The sequence below is a fragment of the Acomys minous genome (assembly GCF_964271855.1).
Source record: "Acomys minous genome assembly, chromosome: 10".
In the NCBI taxonomy this organism is placed as follows: domain Eukaryota; kingdom Metazoa; phylum Chordata; class Mammalia; order Rodentia; family Muridae; genus Acomys; species Acomys minous.
This window is the reverse complement of record NC_140491.1, coordinates 115,279,849-115,299,197: the sequence shown is the minus strand read 5'-3', so window position 1 is coordinate 115,299,197 and position 19,349 is coordinate 115,279,849. Positions and strand designations below refer to the sequence as shown.

The following is a 19,349-nucleotide window of genomic DNA, read 5'->3' as shown; positions in this document are numbered from 1 at the left end:
AATAACCTCCATGATACTAATCCCAGACACTTGTTTGTTTGTTTGTTTGTTTGTTTCTCAAAACGGTGTCTCTGTGTAACCTTGGCTGTCTTAGACTTGCTTTGTAGACCAGGCTGGACTCGAACTCACATCGATCCAATCTGCCTGCCTCTGCCTCGGCAGTGCTGGGATTAAAGGCCTGCGCCACCACGCCTGGCTCCCAGACAGCTTTAGAACATACTTACTGCATGTAGCTTCTTAGCATCATCTGTTCTTATTTAACATGCGCTTTGAGCTCTCCTTAGTCCCTCTGACAGTGTGCTCTGGCTGCCCGCTTCTCTCTCTGGCCATATCTCTTTTCTTGGCTCATGCTCCATCCAGCCTTTAAATGTGGTTGTTCTCCAAGGCCCAGTTTTATACCCTAGTTTTTCTCTTTGAGATGCTATCCACTTCTATTGCCAAGTCATATCCATTCCCAAATGTACCACCAAGTTACGCTCTTGACATACCCAATTGACTAGGATACCTCAAGGATACCTCTAATCAAATATAAAGGGCCAACTTAGGAATTAATATCCCAAAGAATGGCATCGCTATCTCTCTAATTATTAAAGCTGGAAACCCTGGGATAATTTTGAAAATGCCTCTTTTCAATAAAATTCAATGCTAAGGCTTGCAAGATCTACTCTCTAGATATTTTTTAAAATACCTACTTCGTTCCTTTTTATTTATCTGCTTTGATTTTTCAAGACAGGGTTGCTCTGTGTAGCCTTGGCTGTCCTGAACTTGTTTTGTAGACCAGGCTGGCCTCAAACTGTCAAAGATCTGCCTGCTTCTGCCTCCCTGAGTGCTGGGATTAAAGGTGTGGGCTGGACATGGTGGTGCACGCCTTTAATCCCAGTGACTGAGGCATGAGGATTGCTGAGTTCAAGGCCAGCCTGGTCTACATAGTGAGTCCAGGTCAGCCAAGGCTACACAGAGAGACCCTGTCTCAAAACAAAACAAAAAAAGGTGTGCACTACCACCACCTGGCTTTCTTTCTTTTTTATAAGATGTATCTTTACTATTTTTAATTATGTGAGGGTGTGTTTCGTGTGTGGGTATGTGCATGTGTGCACAGGTGCCTGAAGCAGCTGGAGCTGCAGTTACGCCCTGCCGTGAGTCACCTGCTGCTTGTGCTGCTGAGCACTCTGGTCCTCTGACAGGGCCGTGAGTGCTCTCTCCCAATGAGCTTCCACTTCATCCCATCTCCACTGTATCAACCAAATCTAGCTTCAGCGCTTTAACCTGGACCTCACCTCTTTATTGGCCTTGCTTTTTCCCCAAACTCATTCTAGGCAATACAGCCAGGTTGAAGCTTTAAAACAACATTCTGAAGACCAAGGATACAGCCCTATAGGAAGAGTGCTTGCCTAGCATGCAAGAAACCCAGCACCAACAACGTAAACCGGGCTTGGTGGCCATGCTTGTGACTGCAGCACTTGGGAGCTGATGGGGACGGGACCAGAAGCTAAAGGCCATTCTCAGTTCTATAGCCAACTGGGGCCTACCTGCTGAACAGGAGACCCTGTCTCAAGTACGTGAACTATCATTCTTGAGGACAGAGAGATGGCTCAGCGGTTAAAAGTACTGACTGCTCTTCCAGAGGACCTGGGTTCAATTCTCAGCACCCATATGGCAGCTCAGAGGTATCTGAAGTTCCAGTCCCACAGAATCCAACGCCCTCTTCTGGCCTCCTTGGGTACTGCATGCACATGATGCAGACATAACATAAAGGTAAACTACCTACATACATAAAATAAAAACAGGAATAAGCAATAACAACAAGAAAGTATTCTAAGTAAATTCTGATTGCAGCCTATCAGTCTTTCCATTAATCTAAAAGACCAACATCCCAAAACTCTGTACGGCTCTCACTTGATGTGTCCAACAGTTTACCTTCACTGATGGCATCTCATGCCCTCCAGCCAGCCGGCTCACTGCTGCCACATCTCAGCACTTCCGTCCATGACTCCAATGCTGCATGCTCCTCCTCAGTCTTTGCCCTTCACATATATTCTTGACTCAATTCTGAAAAGTTCTGCCACAACCCACTCACCTCCAGGCAACTCCCACTTATCCTTTAGAACTCATCAGAAATGTCACTCAAAAGGCATAAAAGAATTCACTTATAACTAGACAAAGTTAACATTTGCAGTGTGTACATACACCAAATTTTAAAAGGTGTGTGTGTGTGTATATGTGTATGTGTGTATGTATTTGTGTGTATGTGTGTATGTATGTATGTGTGTGTAAGTGTATGTGTGTGCATGTATGTGTGTATGTGTATGTATGTATGTGTGTATGTATGTGTGTGTGTATGTATGTGTGTATGTGTGTTTATGTGTGTGTGTGTGTGTGTGTGTGTGTGTATGTGTGTTTGTGTGTGTTGCTGATGAAGAACGCCAAGGCCTTTTGCACACAAAGCATGGACTTGATCTGTAACCCCTTACCCCAGATTCAAAGCCTTAAAGCAAATTTATAATGTACATAATTCAGTTAACATGGAAGCAATAAATAATAATAAACTCTTCAAAGTGTTCTTCCAGGGAAAAATGTACATAATGCTAAGCATCCTAACAATGTTTAAAAATGTTTATAGATTCCTAACTTTTTTCCTAAAAAATATGTTTTCCAGCAGAAAAATGAAATATAAAATAGATCAATCTTAAGATTACATCTTTAAAAATTGTCTCTCACTATAAGGCAGTTTTTAGGGATCCCAGGAGACCAAAAGTACAACAGGTGACCCATAAATAGACTATCTAGCACCCAAGTTAAAATGAGCATAGTATAAGTGATAATACATGAATAAAAAATAAATAAATAAAATTAAAAAAAAAAAGACCTGGGCTGGGTGTGGTGGCATGCCTTTAATCCCAGCACTCAGGAGGTAGAAGCAGGTGGATCTCTGAGTTCAAGGCCAGCCTCAACTACAGAGTGAGTTCCAGGACAGCCAAGGCTAAACAGATAAACCCTGTTTCAAAAATAATAAATAAATAAAAATCATAACAGCATCTACATAATCACTTAAAGAATAACGGAGAAATGCTTGTAATAGGACCAAATTTAAAAGTCAAAATAGAAATTTGGTTTTCATAAGAAGATGTAAAGATCACATGGATTTATAACCATTACATAAATGTTTATATAAGCTTTTTGATTCTTGTACTTTTTGGGGAGGCTGAAGGTATTATTTTTAACCTTAAAAATATTCCTTACAAAAATTTTACTTCCCTTTGAAATAGTAAGTGTTGACTTAGAAAGCCCATCACTTCAAAGGTTTTTGTTCAGAAATGTGTGTTTGAGAAAGAACCAACTAAAAGACTTCATTGGTTGTTTTTCTAACTCTAAGGTTTAAACGTTTTCCTACACATCTAAGGTTTTTAGGTTTAAACTTTCTCCTACACATATCAGTAATTTACTGATTTGATAATACACTATTTTCTCTTATAATTCAAAGAAACACTTAACCAGATATTGCAACAACGAAGAAAAGGTAAAACTTAAAAATGTATTAATTCAGGGAGATAAAAGTAACCTCCGTTTCCAGTGACAAAAGACAACAAAAAAGGGAAGTTTTACACATTTTCTCTCTAAAACAGAGGCAAGAAGACAGAGGCAGACGTAGAAGTTGTTTGTCTCGGTTTGAGGACCGATCACGGACCCTGGCCGCTGGCCACTGCGGGCACCTGGTCACCTCCTTTGCTCTCTTTGCCCACTTGGTAGGTGCGGAGCTGTTCCATGAAGCCAGGATTCGGACATACGGACGGTCTTGCATCTTTCACCAACGACAAAGCACTGCTGAACGCGAGACCTTCAGAGTTCATAAGGAAGCCGATGACAACCGCAGCAGCCCTGGAAACCCCTGCGTTACAGTGAACCAGAACCACGCCATCCTGAAACGCCGCCCAACAAAATGGACGTTAGTGGCCTGAGGACGCTAATCAGGACAATTACACATTATTAGTAGACTCAACATTACAAAGCAAATAACTCATCGTGTCTACTTATTTACCAGAATAACTTTCACTACAAAAAGTGAGAGAGAATCAATGAGCTGGATGAACCGCTCTGGTAATGTGGCTGGAACTGTGAAACGGCGTCTTTTACAAAGACTCAAGTGACCCAGCCAAGTACACATAAAAGCCTGCAAACTCAGCCAGCCGTGCACATAAATGACTGCTGTCACTGGCTTGGAAATCTACATACAAAAGGCAAGGAGAAAATACGCCGTTGGAAATATTATTCTGTAAGGAGTAATTCTGATTCCGCAAGGACGTAAATTTAAAATGTAATCAGTTAGTAAAACGATGGCATGGACAGCTTATTCCAACACGAAGCGGAAAAGGTAATCAGACGCCAGCAGTGAGGTCAGTAAGTGGAAAAGCTTCTCGGGTGACTTGTAAATATTACTTTACAGGTGAAGTGAACGCAGCGCAGGATGGATGCCGAGGTGGGCAAGAGCGCATTAATACTGAATGCCGTAGATCTGATGGGTCAGGACTGATACAGCTGGGCCTGCTGCAGCCTTTTAAAAAGTTAATGATCCACAGTGAAAGGAGCGCGCACCGCGGGATCAAACCTTTCAGCAGCTTTGTTTCTCCACTCTTCATTCGCTACCACACAGGAAGTGGGCAGGAGGGGTTCCGTGTCACCACCGAGGGACAGGAAACCTATCCCCCAAGCACACCTTACACTACTGTTGCTGTGGGTCTCTTGACTATCTTAGGTTTGCAAGGCAGCTTCCTCACATCTGTGTATCTGTCGTAAAATTTCTTTCTTGATCCATTATACCAAATTTGCAAGTGTATCTCTTTTAAAGAATGATTAGCAACAAAATGAACTAATATTTTGATTTTTGTTTGTTTGTTTTTGTTTTTGGAAACAGGGTCTCTCTGTGTAGCCTTGACTGTCCTGGACATGCTTTGTAGACCAGGCTGGCTTTGAACTCACAGTGATCCGCCTGCCTCTGCTTCCTGAGTGCTGGGATAAAAGGCGTGGGCCACGACACCTGGCATATTTTGATACTTCTTACATCAACAAGCCTATTTCACCTGCTTTCTTATAGATATCTATGATTAATTTTTTTAAGCTTTGCTTCTGCACAGGAAGAAAAATAATATTCACTTTGCACATCTATACATCAGGAAATTTTCTCACTTTTTAAAAAATTATTTTTATGTTTTGATTAAAATTTGTTTTTAATCCTTATTTTTAAATATAATTTATATGTATATCGGGAGCAGGTTAAGCACATGTGGCTACAGTGCCCATGGAAGCCAGAAGCCTGGAGCTGGGTTGCAGGTGTTTGTGAGCTGCCCGGATACTGAGAATTAACTGTGGCCCTGCAGAAGTAAGTACTCTTAATGGCTGGGCTGTCTCTCCAGCCCCCCCCTTTTTTTTACCTTCTGTTTTTTACAGTACTGAGAATTAAACCCACCGCCTTCACACACAAGGCGAGCACTCTATCTATCCTCGGTCCTTTTTCTTACTTTTAATTTTAAGGCAGGATCTCCCTAAGCCCAGGATGGTTCTGAACTCACCCAGCACTCCTCAATCCTCCTGCCTCAATCAATGTTTTTTTCCACTCTGTACCAACAGCTAATTTTTTTTAATGACTTAAAATCTTTACAAATTATATAACAACTTGATAATTACTAATGTATATTACTGAGCTCAAAGCAAATCTCCAGATCTCAATTTTACCTGTTTTAAAATGGTAGTATTTTCCTCTCACTATGTTATATAACTACTCTCCTTTTTAACATTTAATTTACTAGCCGGGCGGTGGTGGCGCACACCTTTAATCCCAGCACTCAGGAGGCAGAGGCAGGCGGATCAGTGTGAGTTTGAGGCCGGCCTGGTCTACAACGGGAGTCCAGGACAGCCAAGGCTACACAGAGAAACCCTGTCTCAACCCCCCCCCCAAAGATTTAATTTACTTTATGTATGTTGCCTGCATGTACGCACATGCACCTTGTGTAGGAAGTTCCCTTGGAGGTTAGAAGGTGCTGGACTCCCTGGAACTGGAGTGGCAGATGCCTGTGAGTCGCCACGTGGCTGCGGGGCACCGCACCTGTGCACTCCGCAGCAACACGTGGCTAAGCCGACTCTCCAGCCCCAGTAATTAGCTTTCTATAGCTTTTAAACTACTGCTTTCACCTTTTTTTTCTAATTTGAAGTAGGAAGACTACCTTCTTCCTCTTCCTTCTTCTCCTCCTCCTCTTTTTCTTTTGAGTTTTTTCAGACAGAGTTTCTCTATGTAGCCTTGACCATCCTTGACTCGATTTGTAGACCACGCTGGCCTTGACCTCACAAAGATCCACCTACCTCTGCCTCCCTGAGTGCTGGGATTACAGGCGTGTGCTACACCAGGCTTCTTTCCTATTTTTTATAATTAATCTGCAGGGATCATATTGTCCTTGAAGTTATTTCCAAAAGAATTGTTGGATTTCATTTCTTGTTCCCGGAGCTAAGAATAATGAAGCAAAGTTTTCCTTTGCACGTACTATGTGCTACACCTGACAGATCTTTTCCTCTCTTGACGCAGCTGACCCAGGCTTTTGTCCTAAGAAGATTCCCTTCCCAGGTGAGATGAGGCCTGTCTTGCCCATCTTTCTATCTCTAGCACTAAGCTGAATTCTTAGCACATAATCGGAATTCTGAAAATAGTTGCTAATGTGCCTTTCTGTGAAGAAATCTTGTTTCCTAAAAGTTCAAAGTACAGGAAGGTGAACCGCCCAGTATAGGTAAAGGCACTTATTGTCAAGTTTTCAGTCCTCATCTGGAAAGCATCTGGGTGATATGGAGACTCACAACTAGTCTACGTGCAGTTGCTCAGCCGTAAATAGAACATCTATGTGATGTGCCCCTCCTCCCCCAACCGCACCCCCGCGAGGCTCAAGGAAAGTATGGAAGAAGAGGCACAAAGACTGCAAGAGCCAGAAGGCTGGGGTGGGGAGCAACAGTGTCTTCGGGATGTGGCAGGGCTGCTGCCGTCACACACCCACTGCAGCTGAGGATACCTGCACGGGACCAAGCCGGTCAGCATTCCAGCTCTGAGTGGGGAAGACTCCCGAAGACTTAGCCCTACCGAGAGGCCTCTGACAGTCCAGGGGGAGGGAAGGTCAGTGTCCTTTATGCGTGTGGACGCTGGTGGGCTCACCATGTCCCAGTGAGAGCCTCATGCCCATGTATGGGTGACACCTATTGGACCCAGTGAGTGATTTAAAAAAAAAAAACAAAACAAGAGGGCATGTATTTGAGAGTGGGATGTGGGAGGATCTGAGAGAGAGAGAGAGAGAGAGAGAGAGAGAGAGAGAGAGAGAGAGAGAGAGAAAGAGAGAGAGAGAGAGAAAGAGAGAGAGAGAATATGATTAAGATACGTTGTATACATGTATGAAATTCTCAAAGAATAAACTTAAACCACTATACTGAAAATAACATTAAACTCTCTTGGATAGGCAGACTGTATCAGCCAGTGAGGCGAGACTCAGGTACAACCTCATTATCTGACAGCAAGCTTCTGGTAGCACGGGTCACTTTGACAGCATCCCTGACTATGCAGACATGGCGCTGGATACGGTTTGAACATGTCGCCTAGCAGTGCACGTTTCCAAGCTTGGGCCCACGTTACAAAGTGAGGAGCTCGTGGGGCTCATGCACAGACTCTTTCTTGGAAGGCTATGGCAGAGTTCCTACAGGGCTTCCGATTAGCTCCTAAGGAGGAAGTTGTTCCATAAGCCCCACCCACCATCCTGACTATGGGTGTGTGAATCCCACGACGCTAGTTTATCAAATATACACTAACTAAAGGAATTACTTAGAAAATCATTATAAACTTAATTACAATGAAAATGTAAAAAAAAGAAAGCCAGGCATAGTGGCGCACACCTTTAATCCCAGCACTCAGAAGGCAGAGGGAGGTGGATCTCTGTGAGTTTGAGACCAGCCTGGTCTACAAAGTGAGTCCAGGACAGCCAAGGCTACACAGGGAAACTATCTCAAAAAACCAAAAACAAAAAAACAAGAAAATGTAAAAACGAGTTACTTACTGACCAAAAAAAAAAAAAAAAGGTCATTTCAAGATACAGCTGTGGGTAATAGCCATACTAGGAGCCCTGCCTGTCAGAACGCTTACATAGATCAAAAATTAAGGTGAAAATAATGCTCTGTGTTGATCTTCTGAAGTCACAAACACAGCAGACAGTTCCCGATTAGGGTCTCAGTACAGCAGCATGCATTCTGCCTTAAAACTCCACGGGTCACAACGCATCAGGGCCAGAGGTAGGTTCTGTTTGCAGAGCGCTAGCTTGGCATGAAGGCTTTGCGTTTCACTCCTGGGACAACATATAAACCGGCATGGCGATGCGCACCTGTCATCCCAGTGTTTCGGATGGCAGAGGCAGGGGGTTCCACCCCCGGGACAACAGAAAAACAGGCCAGGTGATGCGCACCCACAATCCCAACATGCGGATGGCAGAGGCAGGGGGAGCTACAGTTCTGCCTCAGCCTTGGCTATACAGCAAGTTTGAGGCTTCACCTAAGCTCCATGAGACCCCGCCTCAATAAATACATCAACAAACATTTAAATGCACAGATACACAGCCGCTGTGCCTTAGTCATTAAACGAATGAATATTCATCACCGTGAACACTGACAAGCCTAGAGCAGACTGTACCCTTTGGTCCATCTGGTTTCTGGCAAGTCACTCCGAACGTAGGTGCTCATACAGCCCCGGAGGATATTTAACTACATACTTGCACAGGAAAATTCAGTAAGTAAGGGAGTTTATCTCCTAGTGCTTCTTCATAAAAACTCAGAACAAAACTAAATTAATATGGAAAGTAAACTTCTCATTAAGAAAAAACAATTCAACAACAAAAAAAAAAAAAAAAAAGAAAAAAGAAAAAGAAAGAAAAGAAAAGAAAAAGAAACAACAATTAGAAAACCAAAAACCTTAAGGATTTAATGAGTATTACTGGAGGGAAATTTTCATAATGGTTCTTCACGAATTCACTGCAAAATGTACACAGAAAAATAATAAAATAAAATAAAATAAAATAAAAATAAATGAACACAGACTGGGTAGTAGTCCTATGTTTTCGAATTTCTACTTCTGAAGAACTGTACCAAAATAAAGCTCACCTTCAGTTTTGCTTGCTCAATGAACTCAAAACATTCTGGAAAATAAGACAGGATATTGGTTTCAGGCACATCCAATATAGAAATGGTCTTATATGTAAATTCACTGAGGAAAGCATTTTCAACGCCATACGCAACATTGAGGATATGAGTCACCTTAAAGGAAAGGGGGGGAAAAAGATGATTTTTAAGTTCTATGAATTAGATGATCTGGAAACAGGCTGCAATATTAATTTCCAGGATAAGAATAATCAGAAATGCTACTCGACTCACTGAATGAGACATCTTCTCTATGCCCTTTCCTCTGCCTCATCCACCCCTCCACAACAACGCTCCTTTATATAACATACGCTTGGCCGTTTTGTTGCACTTAACTCCTTAGAGATCGCTCCCTCCCTGCATTAGAAACTCAGTGAACATACAGACCAGGCTGAACTTACTAGCACTGAGTGAACAATGGCCATAGTAGATAGTACTTAAGATATCTACCGAAGGAAAAAACAAAAACAAAACAACAGCAACAAAAACCCTCAGCGAATATCCACACAGAAACTTCAGTGTCAAAAGGGTGGGTTTCGCTTGTTGATTTAGTTTGGTAGAGATGATGAGGGACCCAGCCTAAAAGGCTCCCCGCCTCCCGCGAATGAAGCCTACATATACTAATCGGTTAGAGAGCTGTTTCTTGGTGCTGGCCTTGGGATGGGTGCCCTTCATAATAGGGGTATTAAGAATGGTTCACTTCTCCTCGGCATAACCAAGAGAGCAACTGTGGGAAGAGCAAGCAGGGTCTGACAGAGGCGCTCTTGTTTCCCATCCCAGCAGAGAAGCTGAATGTACGCCCTGAAAACAGGACTAATCTGTTAGTGGAAATCATACTGAAGCGCCCTCTAGCTTTGTTAAATAAGGTGTGTGAGGGTCCTGGTAGGAGATCCGGGCATTCTCCTGGGTTTAAGCAACCAGGGGCTGTTATTTCTCATTATCAGATGGTAACAAGTGTAACAAACCAAACAGAAGCTAGGTCATACACTGCTCAGTAAACTGATAAGCAAAGGTATCTATTAGCAAAGGTAGCTAATGAATTGATTATTAGTTACTTTCCTTTGGGGAATAACTGCAAGTGTTTATCACGGGACACTTTTATCCTCCATTCAGTCCCCCCCCCCCCAGAGCTGTGGGTGACAAACTAAATGAGTAAGACCTTTGTCCTCTCAAAGTCTTGGTGGTGATAATATAAGGCAGACAGCAGTGAGAGCTCGGAGGATAAAGACTCCTTAAAACACTTACGATCGATACTGATTTACGTTCAGAATTTTAGACATACCAAGATAGGAAAGATGTTTTGTTCAAGGCTGCCAAAGACGAATAGCCAAAACAATCAGAATGCAACATTTACATAATTCCTGATTGTTTCATGGTTCTTCTTGCTCTAGGTAGTTTATTGTATATATGTGTAATAATATAAAGGTATATGTAAACAATAAAAAATATTTAGTAAAAAAGAAAAAAGAAAAGAAGTGGACTCCAAAGGGAGGAGGGGATTACTCAATGTACCATTGCCTCAGCCACCCCAGCGTGTGTTGGGGGTGGCAGCTATACACAGCTGTTCCCTAGTCTCAACACTCTTCTCATCTATGCCATGGTTGCCCGTCATGGGGTCTCAGTGAAATCCAGTCCGTTGGGATACCCTACCTTGTTTGATTCTTTCAGAGAAGGTAATCTCATCTGAGAGTGTCACCATGGCAACCGTCACATCTTCCCATCAGATCCCACCATCTTCCTTCCTTTTGCTCTTGTTTGGTTGTTTTGTTTTTTTAAGACAGGGTTTCTCTGTGTAGCCCTGACTGTCCTGGACTCAGTTTGTAGACCAGGCTGGCCTCGAACTCACATAGATCGGCCTGCCTCTGCCTCCCAGGGTGCTGGGAGACTACAGGCGTGCTCCACCATACCCGGTCTGCCTTAATTCAATAAATGATACATCCCTGCATCCTTTAGAGGGCTCTTCCCAGCATGTGCACCTGGAGCCACACTGCTGCTTCCACACGTTCCTCTAGTGACTTTCCCGACTCTTCTCTGACATTAGCCCCACACTGTCTAAGTGCCGCCCACCTCCTTGTCTCCCAGCACCACTTCCTCGTTGCCTCTCGACTTCTCAGTCTTCTGAGGTCTGGCTTACCAATTTCTCTTACTTGCTGGTTTACTGCTGTAAAAAGACACCATGGCCAAGGCAACTCCTAAAAGAATCCATTCCAGTGCGGGCTCGCTTGCAGTTTGGCAGCAGCCAGCCAGGCATGGCCCTGGAGCAGTGCTGAGAGCTCACATCTGATCCACAAGCAGCACAGAGCGATGGGGGGGGGTGGGGGGGGAGAGAGGGAGAGAGAGAGAGAGAGGAGGGACAGAGAGAGAGAAAGAGAAAGAGAAAGAGAGAGAGAGAAGAAGGAGGAGGAGGAGGGAGGGAAGGAGGGAGGAAGGGGGGAGAGAGAGAGATGGAGAGAGAGAGATGAAGGAGGAGGAGGGAGGGAGGAGGGATAGGGAGAGGGGGAGACAGATAGACAGACAGACAGACAGACAGACTGTGGCCAGTGCCAGCTTTTGAAACCTCAAAGGGAGCCACTTCCTCCAACAAGGTCACACCTCCTAATCCTTCCTAAACAGTCCACCAACTAAGAACTGCCTTCCCCTGTAAGTAAGGAACTACTGAGCAGCGAGGATGTGGGCCTCTCACAATACCTCGAACCCACCACTCCTCTCTACACCTCTGCACTCCAATCTACCTCCCCATCACCTTCCCTGAGAGTCCTGAGCGGCCTTCATAATTGCCCTCCCATCTCTAGCTCACGTAACTCCCCAACCTGTTTCCCACACTGCTTCTAATGAGAAATCTTCTTAAAATGCACGTTTAATCCCATCGCTTCCCTAGGTAAAACCTCTCATTGGCTTTCTGCTATGTTTTTTGGCTCGTGTCCAAATAGCTTACAACGGTTTATGTGGCCTTCCATGATCTGTTTCGTGCGCGCCTCTCATGTTCGTATCTTCTTTTTTCCTCTCTGTAGCCCCAGCTGTCCCAGACTCGCTTTGTAGACCAGGCTGGCCTCAAACTCACAGAGATCCACCTGCCTCTCTCTGCCTCCCAGTGCCGGGATCAGAAGTGTGCACCGCCACACACAGCGCTTGCTCATGTCTTGGTACCCTCTGTTCTCACACTATTTTCTGAACCCCATTCTGTCCCTGAAAGCATCAGTCTTTCTTTTCTCTGGCTTTGAGGCATCGACACACACCATCTCTTCTATTTGAATCCTCTTAGGTCTATTGCTTTCCCAACCCCCTCAGAGTAAAATCAACCTTCCTCAGGAAGCTTTTCCCAGGTCCACAAGCCTCAAAACAAAAGAAACAAAAAAGACCCCAAAACAAAAAACAAACAAACAAACAAAAAAACAGTGTCAGGGCATCATCACTCTGGACTCAACCACACAGGGCACCATCGCACACCGGCGGATTCTCCACGGGCGCACTCAGAGTCTGAGCTCCAAGTGAACAAGAACCGCACGTGCTCCGCAAACCACACAACAGGAGCGGCATGTCTGACACGACAGCAAACAGCTAAAAATTGCATTGAGGAAATACTGAAAAGAAGCAAAAATTGTTATCAGCCGTGTGAAGAGAGTTGCTAAGAAGCGGCGTTACAGGGGACAGGTTTATGAACTGAGAAGGGGTGGATCTGTGACGAGCAGCGATGAGGGAAAGCCTGGCCCACACAGACCTGCTTAAAGCAGAGGCAAGAAATAAGTGTCTCCAGGGTCAAGTACGTGAGGTTGGGTGAAGGGGTCTGAGAAGAACATGAAACTGAAAGAAGTGAATCACAGATCTGCACGTTTCAGGTCGGTGCAATTACCTGGGCAATGCTGCTAAAACGATGGCGCAAGTGATAGCATCTAAAAACAAATTATGTAGAAGATGAGGGAATACTATTTTTCCCTGTGTAATGGAGAACCGACATCTTCCTGTATGTGGTGCCAGGTCTGAAACAACCGGTTACTTCACCCACCTGGTGCTTTCTCAGGAGTTCCAGATCATGAGCAGCATCCTGTGACCCTGAGGAAATAAACCATGTTACCATGGACATAATTTACAATCACCCTGAGTTTTGCTAGGAACTCTGTGTAATGATCCTCTAAGAAACAAAACAGGGGGTAGAGGAATCACCATGGGAGGACATCAGTTCAATTTTTTGGAAGGGAAATTTGGTAATATTCACCATGAAAACATTTATCTTTTATATATCTACGGGCTTTCCCATTTTTGAATGACTTAAACTAAAAGCATAGATGTTGCAGTGACGACCTCTAAGGATGTCCAACATACAACAAATACAAAGCAAGAGAGACATGTAGCAACCAGCAAGCAAAAACAGCTCCAAGTCCAGTGTGGGAGCTGAGATAAACAAAAGATGGTGCAATTATATAGTGAAATCAGCACAGCAATATGTACCACTAGAAATAAAAATTAAAATAGCTAAGGCATGGGACCCATGTTCTCAATATATTAGGAAATAAAAACGTGCTACAGGGGCTTAGAAAACGGCTCAGCAGGAAAAGTACTTGCTAACACAAGACCAGAGTTTAGATCCCTACTAAACATAAAATCCAGGCATGGTGTGAAATATACAATAAAAAACAGAAGGTACATGGAACAAAACATTAAATGTAGGGTTAGGGGTGATTTTTTTTTCTTCCTTATACACATTTTACTATTTATAATAAACACCCCTTTCTTTTATATTTTTTTAAAAAGGGTATTAAGAGAACGAGACACCCACAAAGAAAGTTCAGGCCAGCTGGTGAGAGAACACTCTGTAGCTGTGCAGTCCGCTGGCTGCCACCCACACGCTGTACACCACTAGCGCTGTGACTTTCACAGTCTCTTTCCATGGAAGATGGCTGTCTACTCTCCAACATTTGGAGACTGGCTCTTGCTAATAAGCAAATTCCTACCCAAGAATGACAGAGTATAGCACGTTTCACGAATGACTGAATAGGACATTACAATGAAGCATTTCAAAAACTTTACTTTTCTGTGGTTCCATCTCCATAAACAATGCTTCCCCTCGCGCCCCCACCCCCACCCCTGCCCTTCTATATCTGAGGAACCAGCCAGCTTCCTACATGATTTCAGGTAACTGGGAGACAGAGAGCGTCCAAGCATTCCCTACTAAACACACATTCTGCTTCCTTCTACTTGGAAGTTGGACTTCCAAAACGTGAGCACTTCGTAAATATGACTGTCTGTTCTCTCATCGTTCTGTAAGTTTCTACCTGTTTGAAATACTTCATGACTAAAAGGCAATTCTCAGTTTTCAACTATAGAAAGTCTTAACGGTACTGAGGTGGGGAAACAGGTTCAGATAAATTAATTTTAATTTAATAGTTTAGTAAACATATCATCTTTTAATTGCTCTTTTCTGTTTATATTTACAAATAGTAAAAATAGTTACCACATGGCTTAAATGAAAATATTTCCCGTTTCACTCTATATTGACGGCCTTGATAATATTCTTTTTTTTTTTTGGTTGTTTTTATATATATATATATATATATATATATATATATATATTCTTTCTCTCTCTTTGTCCCTCTCTTCCTCCCTCCTTCCAAACTTGAAACAGACAGGTCAGGTCAACTATATTACAGAGACAGTTGCTGTACTTCCTAAGTGACTTCCAAATTAAGGCACTAGTGATATAAACCTCCGTGTGCCTGTGGTGTTGGGGCACATGCTCTGTCACTGAGTCTGCGTTGCTCAACCGACCTCACTCTGTAGCCCAGGCAGGCTTAGGACTAGTTATTAGCCCGCCTTAGCTTCAGGAACAGCTGTAACTGTAGCCAATTAAGATTCTTTTTTTTTTTTTTAATTGTTTATGTGTTCGTTTACTTTTTTTCCTCTTCATTGTGTGTGAGAGGAAAAGAGACAGAGACAGAGTTTGTGAGCAACTGTGGAAATCAGAGAAAGTTTTAGGACATCAAACAACTTAAAAATACTCGGGCCAGGCGGTGGTGGCACACACCTTTAATCTCAGCACTTGGGAGGCAGGGGCAGGTGGTGGATCGCTGTGAGTTCGAGGCCAGCCTGGTCTACAAAGCAAGTCCAGGATAGCCAAAGCTACACAGAGAAACCCTGTCTTGAAAAACAACAACAACAAAAAGAACATTCTTATTCTTAGATACAGAGAACAAGATCTGAACCATCCAGCTTGGTCAAATAATTCACTTAAGTGCTTCCTATTCATTTAGTGAAAAGATGGATGGGGTGTGTATGTAGCTGCAAAGTTTACCTGGGCTTATATGTTCAGTCAATCTAAGGAAAGTATGTATGACGGTTCTTAAAATACATCATATAACTTAATGCCACTTGAGTTTTGCTGAGAAAAAAAAATCCCAAAGCCAGAACAACCTTATAGGATGCCACTTCAGTTAAAGCAGACGGATTGGGGCATGGAGAGATGGTTGAGAGCACTTGCTGCTCTTGCAAGTTCCCAGCACCCACATGGTGGCTCACAACCATTCTTAACTCCAGTTCAAGGGAATCTGATGACCTCTTCTGACCTCGGAGACTGCCGTGCATGCACATGGAGCACGTGCATTTACGAATGCAGCACATGCACATAAAATGAATAAAGTACATAAAATAAAAGGCTTTTTGGATAAATGAAGGGCACCACCTAATGTAACTCTAACTGCAAACGACCTAGCACTATGACAGTGAGCGAGAGCCAGTCAGACTTGGGCTCGATGCCCTTAGACATTCTGCTGTGTCTGGGAAAAGCACGTCCCCAACCTTTCAGATTTTTTTCGAGACAGGGTTTCTCAGTGTAATAGTCCTAGCTGTCCTGGACTCGCTTTGTAGACTAGGCCTGGAATTCACAGAGATCCACCTGCCTTTGCTGGGATTAGGGGTGTGCTACCACGCCAGGCTCAAGTTCTCATTTTTGTTGTTGTTGTTTTGGGTTTGGGGGGGCGTTGTTTTTTTGGTTTTTTGGGGGGTTTTTTTGTTTGTTTTTTTTGACACAGGGTTTCTCCGTGTAGCCTTGGATGTCCTGGACTTACTTTGTAGACCATGCTGGCCTCGAACTCACATCCATCCGCCTGCCTCTGCTTCCCAAGTGCTGGGAAGGCATGCGCCACCACACCCGGCTCTCCAGTTCCCACTTATAACAGGAAGCTAAGCCCTACTTGAATAGCTTTAAAGGAATCATATGCTGCACATGCTCTGTGCCGTAGGTATATCTAACTCCTGGTTCTTTGTCCAAGTCGTAATTTCTCATTCATCAATGTGAAGCGACGCAGACTTTCGGGATAGGCTGCTTCCTAAAGAACACCTTGCCAGACCCACACACTAACAAGTGAGTTCTCTGACAAGCTCGCTTCTTTTGTTATCTGTGGGTGACGCTTGTATACAACTTCAGAATTTCCATATCACAAGAAATAACACCATCAGACTCGCAGCTATAAAACAGAGACTCTGTTCTTAACACCCAAAAGGCAGCCGCCAGAAGCAGCTGCACACTTTCAGCATCGGTTCAACAGCAGAGGAATCACTTGCTTTTTTTTTTTTTTTTACATTTGTAAAGGATATAGCCTTTTTATAATAATAATAAAAAAAAACAACATCCCTATTTTGTTCCTAACCTAAAACAGTAAACATTTCAACTCTTCGTCGTGATGGTTGGCCATAGTATTGTACATGGGGGATTAGTGTGCATGGGGAAGGCTGGTGCCAAAGGAATCCGGTTAAAGTGATCCACAACGCGGTGGCAAGTCGATCTACTCACCCAGAAGCAACCAGGGCTTAACAACGCCAACTTGCAGGTCCAAGCTAAGGTCCTGCACATAGCCACAACCACCCCCGCCGCTGGGCTCTGCTTCCACAATATGAACCGTGGCGTCTTTCCAGGTTTCTATCATTTTCTTCCCAGTTAGCGTGGTCACCCTGGTGCACTGCTTCCGGAGATTATTCCGGGAGAATGCTTTGATTTCTTGATTCAGGGAGTGCATTACATGAGCGGAGGTGGAAAAGCAGCAAGCAAAAAGGGGGAGGAAAAAAAGCAAAGCACTGCACTGGGCTACACTTACGGGATCTGGCCCCTGCAGGTGACAACCGCACCTCTCAGAGAGGAGAGAGCAGCCCTGCCCTGCTGTCCCGAGCACCGTTGTAAGGCGGGATCTGATTGGCTGCTAAGAAACGAGCACCGATTGGATGCTGTTTCTCAGCCGCTTTCGGAAGTTCTACGTCTTCCGGATCCGTTCAGACGCTGTCTACTCTGGAAGTTCTTTGCTGTTTGTGTTTAATCCCAGCCTTTTTATTTATGGACGGTGGGTGGTCATTTCTAAGACTCATTTGGAGAGAACTGATATCTCGTGGCTTTTTGAAGATAACTGTTTTTCTGGACATGTTCGACTGGTTAAAATGATGTTGGTGAAGACTGCAGCTGACCCACGGAGTTTGCTACCCCGGTGTGAGCCTCCTGTGGCTCAGAAAGACCAAGGACTGCCCCTGCTTCCTGTTTCCTACACACACACACACACACACACACACACACACACACACACCTCTGCTGTCTCTCCTAGGAGAAACACACACACACACACACCCTTTGCTGTCTCTCCTAGGAGAAACACACACACACACACACACACACCCTTTGCTGTCTCTCCTAGGAGAAACACACACACACACACACACACACACACACACACCCTTTGCTGTCTCTCCTAGGAGAAACATTGACCAGATAAAACCACTGAGTATGCTAGCGAAGCTCCAACAGAAATACAATCTATATAAAAAGTCTCTTTAAATGTACGTTTCTATGGACTAGCAATGGTTAAAATGACGGTTCGGCCTGCAAAGAGTATTGCTTTTTGCCAACGGGAGCTGAAAGATTTCTTCACCTGGAATTTTCCTTATTAACCCTTACTAAAATGCAATTTAAAGATAATTTGAGTACAATGTATAACATGAAGACATAGAAAAAGGAGCCAGGCGCGATGACGCACACTATAATCCCAGCACTCAGGGACGCATAGGCAGGCGGATCTCTGTGAGTTCGAGGCCACCCTGGTCTACAAAACGAGTCCAGGACAGCCAAGGCTACGCAGAAACCATGTCTGAATTTTTGTGCCCCTTCAGAGTGAGTTGGAATTATGAGCCCAGGTGTTCTAATATTGGAGCCAGGACCTCTGGGGTATAGCTAGTACTATATTAAAACATATGGCAGTATCAATGGCTTCGTGGAAACAGCAGAGCTCTTCCTGGTCTTACTCTGTATTAGATAAAGGAGGACAAACAGCCCAGGAACCTTGCGTAAACTAGCACCTTGGTTTTGTGCTTCTTGGCCTCCAAACCACAAGAAGGCAATTTCTCTTGCTTAGGCTACACAATTTGTTGTTGTTGTTGTTGTTGTGGATGTTTGAGATAGGAACCACAAATTTCCCCTTCAAATGGAGTTATCTGCCCATAATGCCTAGTGGGAACTCCAGTGGGAGCTGCCAGTTGTTTGCATCATTCAGTTGATCACAGGCTCATGAAAACCAACTCTAACCATAAATCAATCCATGTATTGATATAACAATGAGACTTGTCATGCATGTGGCACATCACAATACTTTAGACATGATGTCACTTCACAACAAGCTATTTATGTGTGCATGTGTGTGTATGTGATACATATATATGTATATCACATATAATAAATACATAGTTATATAAATCCACAGCTTACACCTGGGGAAATTAGATTCTTTATATGGAATGGTGCTCTGCCCTCAAAATAACAGTAACTATATTAACAAATCTAAATTGAACAACATTGTGCCAGGTGCTGCATGGATTAAACACATCATCGATTAACTCTGAGCCATCAATACTGCATCTGTGTCACATTAAGAAAAGAAATAAGCTAGGCAGTAGTGGTGCACACCTTTAATCCCAGCACGTGAGAGACAGAGAGCTCAGTGAGTCCAGCCTGGTCTACAGGGAGAGTTCCAGAACAGCCAGGCTTACACAGGAAAACCCTGTCTCAGAACACCAAAAAAGAAAGGAAAGAAAAGCACTTCCACCTGGGGTGACCTAACCAAGAGTAAATCCAAATTTGGAATCCACTTCGTGTTTCCTGTGTCTTCCTTCCTCTGCCG

General features: G+C 43.7%; 1 protein-coding gene across 2 annotated transcripts; it reads right to left on the bottom strand.

Annotated features, from left to right (window-relative positions):
* Window positions 1–3,513: 3,513 nt before the first annotated feature.
* On the bottom strand, window positions 3,514–17,366 carry DUSP19 (dual specificity phosphatase 19). 2 transcript variants are annotated; one of them, XM_084799885.1, is made up of 4 exons: window positions 16,988–17,366; window positions 13,208–13,254; window positions 9,169–9,321; window positions 3,514–3,917 (listed from the first exon to the last, which is right to left on the bottom strand). In XM_084799885.1, the coding sequence occupies exons 1-4, from the start codon at window positions 17,208–17,210 to the stop codon at window positions 3,678–3,680; spliced, it is 663 nt and encodes a 220-aa protein (XP_084656011.1). In that variant the 5' UTR covers window positions 17,211–17,366; the 3' UTR covers window positions 3,514–3,677. The 2 variants fall into 2 exon arrangements, with proteins under 2 accessions (XP_084656011.1, XP_084656012.1); XM_084799886.1 differs by having other exon boundaries at window positions 3,706–3,961.
* Window positions 17,367–19,349: the final 1,983 nt, after the last annotated feature.

Excerpts from the sequence above, each read along its gene's own strand:
- DUSP19 (XM_084799885.1), bottom strand. The coding sequence starts at position 17,210 with ATGCACTCCCTGAATCAAGAAATCAAAGCATTCTCCCGGAATAATCTC. Across the intron at positions 9,322-13,207 it reads AACTCCTGAGAAAGCACCAG|GTGACTCATATCCTCAATGT; the intron begins GTGGGTGAAGTA and ends CTTTCCTTTAAG. Across the intron at positions 3,918-9,168 it reads TTGAGCAAGCAAAACTGAAG|GATGGCGTGGTTCTGGTTCA; the intron begins GTGAGCTTTATT and ends GCGGCGTTTCAG.